The sequence below is a fragment of the Typha angustifolia genome, chromosome 10 (assembly GCF_048772165.1).
Source record: "Typha angustifolia cultivar Huaian chromosome 10, ASM4877216v1, whole genome shotgun sequence".
Taxonomy (NCBI): domain Eukaryota; kingdom Viridiplantae; phylum Streptophyta; class Magnoliopsida; order Poales; family Typhaceae; genus Typha; species Typha angustifolia.
Genome location: NC_133248.1, coordinates 9,688,979 through 9,696,134, shown reverse-complemented (window position 1 = coordinate 9,696,134; position 7,156 = coordinate 9,688,979). Strand labels below are relative to the sequence as shown.

Below are 7,156 nucleotides of genomic sequence, written 5' to 3'. Positions count from 1 at the left end.
GTCCCTTCTTCTCTCTCGGTTCGTGCGAGAAAAAAAATTTAGAGGAGGAAGCGGAAGGGATTCGTCTCATCGATTTCCATTTCTTCGAAAGGTGAGATCCGATCCCTTATTGCTCTTCGTATCGGAGACTTGATCTATTTCAGACTATTAGGTTGGTGATCGAGCTGATGTTTACGATCGATCGTGATTGTCACTGATAGAAATTGATTAGATTAGACGAGAGTTCGATGATCTATAGCGTAATGTTGTTTGGATTTTGGTCTTTCCGGTCTTTGATGTGAGTTTTAGCCATTGGTTACCCAAGTATTAAATGGCGGATTAATGATTTGATACTCTTCTCGGCAAACAAGATAAAATTTGTAACTAATTACCTTCGTCTGTAGAAATCTATAAGAAATGGCCGAAGCCGAGGATATCCAGCCTCTCGTCTGCGACAATGGTACCGGAATGGTCAAGGTATCGATAAATTAGATATTTTAATCCGCTAATCAAATTTCTAAGCTCGTAATAGCTCTGTTTAATTACGTTTCTAATGTATATCTATAATCCCAGGCTGGTTTCGCCGGTGATGACGCACCCAGGGCAGTCTTTCCCAGCATCGTGGGCCGACCTCGGCACACAGGTGTCATGGTCGGAATGGGCCAAAAGGATGCCTACGTGGGTGACGAGGCCCAATCGAAGAGGGGTATCTTGACCTTGAAGTACCCAATCGAGCATGGGATCGTTAACAACTGGGACGACATGGAGAAGATTTGGCATCACACCTTCTACAACGAGCTCCGCGTTGCACCTGAGGAGCACCCAGTGTTGCTAACCGAAGCCCCTCTTAACCCCAAGGTCAACAGGGAGAAGATGACCCAGATCATGTTCGACTCCTTCAATGTGCCTGCCATGTATGTTGCTATCCAGGCCGTTCTCTCCCTCTACGCCAGTGGTCGTACAACCGGTACGATTCTTTCAACGCATCGAAGTAGTTCTACATTTAATTAAGGGATTTTGTTTTCATACTCATATTTTCATTCTTCAGTTTACGCCCTGAATCATAGAAAACCAGTCCATGACAGAGTGAATAAAAATCTCTAAATCTCGTCTTTTTCGCAAATATACCCACTATATAATTATATTGCGTATAAGCCCCCTAATTATATTTTGCAAATACCATCTAACATACCATCGAAATTTTCCTCCAGGTATCGTGCTCGATTCCGGGGACGGAGTGACCCACACTGTTCCAATCTACGAAGGATACGCACTCCCCCACGCCATCCTCCGTTTGGATCTCGCCGGCCGCGATCTCACCGACAGCCTGATGAAGATCCTCACCGAGAGAGGTTACATGTTCACCACCACCGCGGAGCGGGAAATCGTGCGAGACATAAAGGAGAAGCTCGCCTACGTCGCCGTCGACTACGAAAAGGAGCTCGAGAACGCCAAGAACAGCTCCTCCGCCGAGTCCACCTACGAGTTACCCGATGGCCAAGTGATCACCATCGGAGAGGAGCGGTTTAGGTGCCCTGAGGTGCTCTTCCAACCAGCTTTGATTGGTATGGAAGCTCCTGGCTTGCATGAGACTACGTACAACTCCATCATGAAGTGTGACGTGGATATTAGGAAGGATTTGTATGGTAACATTGTGCTCAGTGGTGGGTCCACCATGTTCCCTGGAATTGCTGATCGTATGAGCAAGGAGATCACTGCGCTTGCTCCGAGCAGCATGAAGATTAAGGTGGTCGCTCCTCCTGAGAGGAAGTATAGTGTTTGGATCGGCGGTTCTATCCTTGCATCTCTTAGCACATTCCAACAGGTAATTTCTTTTCTCCTTTCCCAAAATCAAGTTGACAAGCCACTATAACACTGACTTGACTCGGCTTCAGCTCACTCTGATATCATGTCAGTTCAAGTTGAGCTTGGCCAGTGAGCTTATTTGATGCCCACCGCTCTCACCTAGTTTTAATTTCAAACTAACGCCCGATAATAACTTCCATATGTTTGTGTAACAGATGTGGATAACGAAGCAAGAATATGATGAAGCCGGTCCTGCGATTGTCCACCGGAAGTGCTTCTAGATTTTCGTGGGCTTGGCGAGTTTATTTCTAATTTCTTCAGGCGGTCTTTTTTGATTCCGGGTTGTGTAAGCTTTGTCTGGTTGAGATGTGGCTTTTGCAAGAAAATAAGTATTAAGTAAATGTGCTCGACTGCACCTAAAGCGCCATAATTTATATTCATTGATTGGCTTTTCTCAGAGGGAACGAATAAAAGGGAAACAGCAAGGGGACACTCTCTTTCCCTTCTTCTTGATTCGGCCATACACGTCACAAAGTCCAGTAATATTATCATGTATTTTGATTTTATTTCATGATTGTGTTAGTGGTAGCAACTGGGGTGTTGTTCATTTTATTCATTTGTTGTTAATATATTGTATGAAAAAAAAAATGATTTGGTCTCAGCTTCAGCTTGAGGCTTTGAACTGGTTATGTTGAATACTTATTATTTTGATGCTATGCAATTCACCCTCTTGTTGCTAGTTTGCGATGTTTGATTGGTTACCTGGTGGTAATTGGGAGCTGAGATCTGTGGCTCCTCTTTTTATATATTAATAAGTCCTTATTTTTAATATTCATATATTCTATGGCACGGAATGAATTTTTCTCGTTTTCGCTATGTGGGTGGGTTACGAATTCTATTCAGGTATGCCAACATATATATATATATATATATATATATATGGCAAGAAACTTTTGTTATAATAAGAGAGGTGTTTCTGATGGGGATGCTCGCCTGCACGAGGAAATTTCATTCGTGGACTGGTAGAAAACAAAAAATGTGATAAAAGAGAGGAGAGCGAGATAAATAAAAAATAAAAATTTAGTATGAAGATAAATTATTACATTTAGGCATAAGGAGAAATACTTATTGTGATCGAGGCCAGGGCGTTATAGACAATTTGAACCTTGCCAGTATTGCAATTACGCTAAACAATTTGAAATTACAAAGAAGACAGGCAACAACCACCGCAACTGATTCTTCTCCTCCTAAATCACCACAGTTGAACAACTAAAAAGGTACTCTGCAATGTCAACAGTATGAAAAACACCTATGATGTTATTCACCGACTTGGATTAAATTCAACCAAATTTTCTCCCACTTTCTAAAGCATCAAAGTTCATCAGAAAACATAGATGAAAATGATAATTAAACATAAATCTTGCAGCTTTCCTTCTCCTAGGTATATAACCTGCTTCATGCAGCTGCCTTAGCTGCTGCGGCTTCTTTAGCAGCTGCAGCTTCTTTTTCTTCAGGTGTAAAAGGTATTGGCTTGGTTGGGGCAGGTAGGCGGCCAATGCTATCTACCTTATCACGTTGCTTCGGCGGAGGCCTTGCTGCTTTTGGTAATAGGCGTCCCTTCTTTGCAAACCACTCAGGCTTGAGGAGTGCTCTAAATCCTAGTTTGTTGTAGTACACCTTTCTCACGGATCCACCAGCTGCTTCCACTGCTGCTTTTGCTCTAGCCGTTACCCTTGATACCTGCAGAACAAGGGCCATAAATAATCAAGCCTTCTAAATTTAGCTTTGAACATACATTTGACATCGACAGAGAAAGCAGGTCGTACTGAAATTTTGATGGCCTGAAAATGATGCCACTTGACAATAAATAATGCAGTTAAGCCTTTTAGCAACCACAATCACATGGGACAAAAGTTGTCAGTGCATTCAAAGTAATGAACAGACATTCAACCTTGCAAGTAAAACAAGAAACAAGTGGATTTTGATGCAGACTACGCAGTATTAGGTAGAGGTATTGAAGACAAAATGAGCAGTGGTACAAATCCTGAATTGTAACACACTTGTGAACTAGTGATGAGCTTATAAAACGTTGGCACTGTTTGAAATGGTTCGATGTTGATAAAGCAAGACAGGGAATAAGAATGTTTCTTCAATAGACAGGTATCAAAAATTTCATACAATCTTGGAATGATAATTTAAAGATTTTTCAAGATTACTGCAGTTACAAGGTTTGCTAAAACAAAGAAAAATATTATACCCAAGTTCATCAATTAATTAGGAAGTTGCTCTATAAGATTGTCTTGACATCCTTTTAGGCTGGTTAATAGCAGAACCCCATATATTTTGTGTTTCAAGTACTAGTGCCACAATTTTTTATTTTGATTCCAAAGGTGATGTACTATCAGTATCTAAAGGGGAGATAATTTTACCAAAGGTGAAAGGAGTGCAATTCATTCTGAATACAATAGGCAAGACAGCATATTGGTAAAAGTTTGTGTTCTTTCTTTTACTGAGTGAAGTGACCTAATAGTTTGAAACTTCGAATAAACTTCAGATTGTCTTCACTTAGTACAAGTTACATCACATTAACTTTCCTTATGAGTCACATAGTGCTTCTTTGTCCATATGTAGCTCAAATTAGACTAGGGAAAAAGCATGTACCAACTGATTTCTATTTCTACGGTTTAGCAGCCACCTCTATGCGGACTAATAATTCACAGCTGACTAATTTGAAACTAATGATCGACGGCAACATCTTTTGTTAATGTCTCTAGCTAAACAATGGTAAGCTAAGGGAAAGATTAAGAAATTTGATATCAGATTTGCCTTGTGTTCAATCAGGACCAACAGGACTGTAGATTAAAACCCAAATGCAATTATGAAATCAAATGAAGATACATGGAAACTGCTTGTATGGAAGGAAACTGCGTCCATAGATAAAACATATGCCTACGTTTTGCTATACATCTATTTGCAGCGCTTGCCATAAGCCAAGCACCTTATTTTTCTCGTAATTTTTTCAAACATCTCACCCAGTGTGTACTCTACTGTTTTGAATGCATACAACATAGGAAGGTCAAAGCACTTGTTGCAACAAAAAGTACAATCAACAAATGGCTGCATATTTGAATGAGAAGATCAAACTGGCACTTGAGCTCACCTCAAGATGAATTGGCCATTTGATGTCTTCTGCACCACGACCCATCAATCTCACACCATCCTTTATTTGCTTCCCGATGGCACCTGTATCCTAGTACCATGAAGTATCAAAGTTAGCATTACAAAATTAAACAATTCAGGCCTAAGCTATAACATACAATACCTTTAAGGTTTTCATGGTGATAAGTTCTGACGAGTCGATATGGCCTGCATTTATGAGCTTTGCAATCTTTCCAAGTCCTACTGGCTGTTAATGGAAAAACAATAGCCAGAAGTGATGCACTGACACCAATGAATAGTGTGAAAGAAATGGATCTTTTCAACACAAAGAAGAAGCATAATTAACCAGGGAAGCAAGTTATACTTGGAGAATAACTTGGAGAACTTGAAGGATGAGACCTATTCCTAAGGTTGGTGCTAATACATCAGACGTGAACATTCATGCAAAACTATGAGCATTGGATTGCACTTAGAATGGTATATGCTCAGAAAATACCACTTATAAGGCCTGCACCAAAAGGGCCAATGCCAAAGAGATGATAGCTAAGCTCGATGTCACCCTCGTCTAATAGCCAACTTTCTAAATTCCAAAAGAAGAGACCTTTCTTCCTCTATCATTATTTTGCCCTTTATCTGCTAGCCATTGTTGCATACCCATCAGTATTCGGCCTCTTATCTGCTAATTATTTATACTCTAAAACAGACCTGATATTAATTGACTAATGAACCATGATCATTACCACAAAAAACTGAGACAAAGTTAGTATACTATGGGTTCTCCACTTTGTAGCAGCTGTTTTGGATGTCTGCAGCTGCAGGGATGAAGTTCCAACTTTTTAAATTTGACAGCCCCTTCCTATGAATGGTTTGTGAGCTTGTTGTTGATTAATGTAAATTGGGCACAGATGCGATGCTCTTCACTGCATCTCAAGATGCAGGCAATTTAAATAGCAGATAGAGTGCATCTGAGTCTCTGACCTTTATCTTGATTCCTTCTTAGGGTCAAGTGATTCAAATACCCTCCTTATACAGTATACACTTACCAAGTACTTAGAACTAACAATATTTGAACTTACCTCGCCCCAAGTACAATACAATGGAGTTCATCTACTCAATCTCACCAGTGGAAATGTGGAAACCACTACTACAAATGGCATCATTTATAGCTCAAACTACGCACCAATTCAAAGCTCCTTATAAGACGCATCAAAATACCATTTTTTTTTTCTTCAATCCGACTCTAAGAAACCTATTAGGCTCACCTGGAACGTGAGGCTGAAGCGGTTCTTAAACCCTCGCCGCGGCAATCTCCGCCGCAAAGGCGTTTGCCCTCCTTCGAATCCATACTTCATGGTCCCCCTCGCCTTCTGACCCTTATGTCCCCTCCCCGCCGTCTTCCCCTTCCCGGACCCGATCCCCCGCCCCTTCCGCTTCTTCTTCTTCCTCGCCCCCTTGTTGTCCCTCAGATCATTAAGCCTGAGGAGGCTCCCCGACAAAGCCATCTGGCTGTAGAACGCGAATGCCCTAGGGACCGCATTGAAAGGAGATGGAGACGGAGATGGAGGTGGGATGATGGTGGAGAGAGAGGAGATCGAGGAGGGGAGAAGAAGAGATTTAGGGATGAGAGAGGAGGAAGAGGAGAGGGGAGTGGGGAGCTTGAGCTTGGAGAGGAGGGAGGCGCGCCGCCACATGGCTATGGCCTATGGGAGAGGTGGAGGAGGGGTTAAGCCATCGTTTAGGAGTGAGGACAAAGGGAGAGGTTTTGGTCTGGACTCTGGAGATCGAGTTGCTCCCCACTCTGTAGCGGTCCTCCAATACGCTATTGGATCCGGATCTGGATCCGATGATGGTTATAAATTATAATCTTAGAAATTGTGGAACCAATTTTAATTAATTCAATTGATTTTATTTCTGCAGAAAATATTATATAAGCAACATAGCTCTTTAGTTGGGCCTGGCCATGAGTTCGATTTCCTTTAGATATTGGAGTTTATTTGATAGATTTTTTTTTTATAGGAATATTATATACATATGATTTAGATTTATGTTTAGAAAGGTTGACTTAATTGTCTAGAAGAGTTAATTTTTTATCAAATCTAAGGTCTGCAATATTTATGTTGTTCATTTAATATGCTCAGAAATATCCATCTTTTTACATCCAGACCTATAATATAACTCGAAACTTTATAACATATATTATTTATAGTTTTTT

The 7,156-nt window shown here is 40.9% G+C and overlaps 2 protein-coding genes across 2 annotated transcripts; one reads left to right on the top strand and one right to left on the bottom strand.

Annotated features, from left to right (window-relative positions):
• On the top strand, window positions 1-2,587 carry LOC140767955 (actin-7-like). Its single transcript, XM_073108013.1, has 5 exons — window positions 1-91; window positions 384-456; window positions 553-946; window positions 1,191-1,804; window positions 2,001-2,587. Exons 2-5 carry the CDS (start codon window positions 397-399, stop codon window positions 2,064-2,066), a joined length of 1,134 nt encoding a protein of 377 aa, XP_072964114.1. The 5' UTR covers window positions 1-91; window positions 384-396; the 3' UTR covers window positions 2,067-2,587.
• A 371-nt stretch (window positions 2,588-2,958) lies between these two features.
• On the bottom strand, window positions 2,959-6,710 carry LOC140767945 (uncharacterized). The gene is made up of 4 exons (XM_073108001.1): window positions 6,207-6,710; window positions 5,108-5,191; window positions 4,946-5,035; window positions 2,959-3,525 (listed from the first exon to the last, which is right to left on the bottom strand). Exons 1-4 carry the CDS (start codon window positions 6,633-6,635, stop codon window positions 3,241-3,243), a joined length of 888 nt encoding a protein of 295 aa, XP_072964102.1. The 5' UTR covers window positions 6,636-6,710; the 3' UTR covers window positions 2,959-3,240.
• Between the last annotated feature and the right edge of the window lie 446 nt (window positions 6,711-7,156).

Excerpts from the sequence above, each read along its gene's own strand:
- LOC140767955 (XM_073108013.1), top strand. The coding sequence starts at position 397 with ATGGCCGAAGCCGAGGATATCCAGCCTCTCGTCTGCGACAATGGTACC. Across the intron at positions 947-1,190 it reads CGCCAGTGGTCGTACAACCG|GTATCGTGCTCGATTCCGGG; the intron begins GTACGATTCTTT and ends ATTTTCCTCCAG. Across the intron at positions 1,805-2,000 it reads CTCTTAGCACATTCCAACAG|ATGTGGATAACGAAGCAAGA; the intron begins GTAATTTCTTTT and ends TTTGTGTAACAG.
- LOC140767945 (XM_073108001.1), bottom strand. The coding sequence starts at position 6,635 with ATGTGGCGGCGCGCCTCCCTCCTCTCCAAGCTCAAGCTCCCCACTCCC. Across the intron at positions 5,192-6,206 it reads GCTTCAGCCTCACGTTCCAG|CCAGTAGGACTTGGAAAGAT; the intron begins GTGAGCCTAATA and ends TTCCATTAACAG. Across the intron at positions 3,526-4,945 it reads AATGGCCAATTCATCTTGAG|GTATCAAGGGTAACGGCTAG; the intron begins GTGAGCTCAAGT and ends CTTGTTCTGCAG.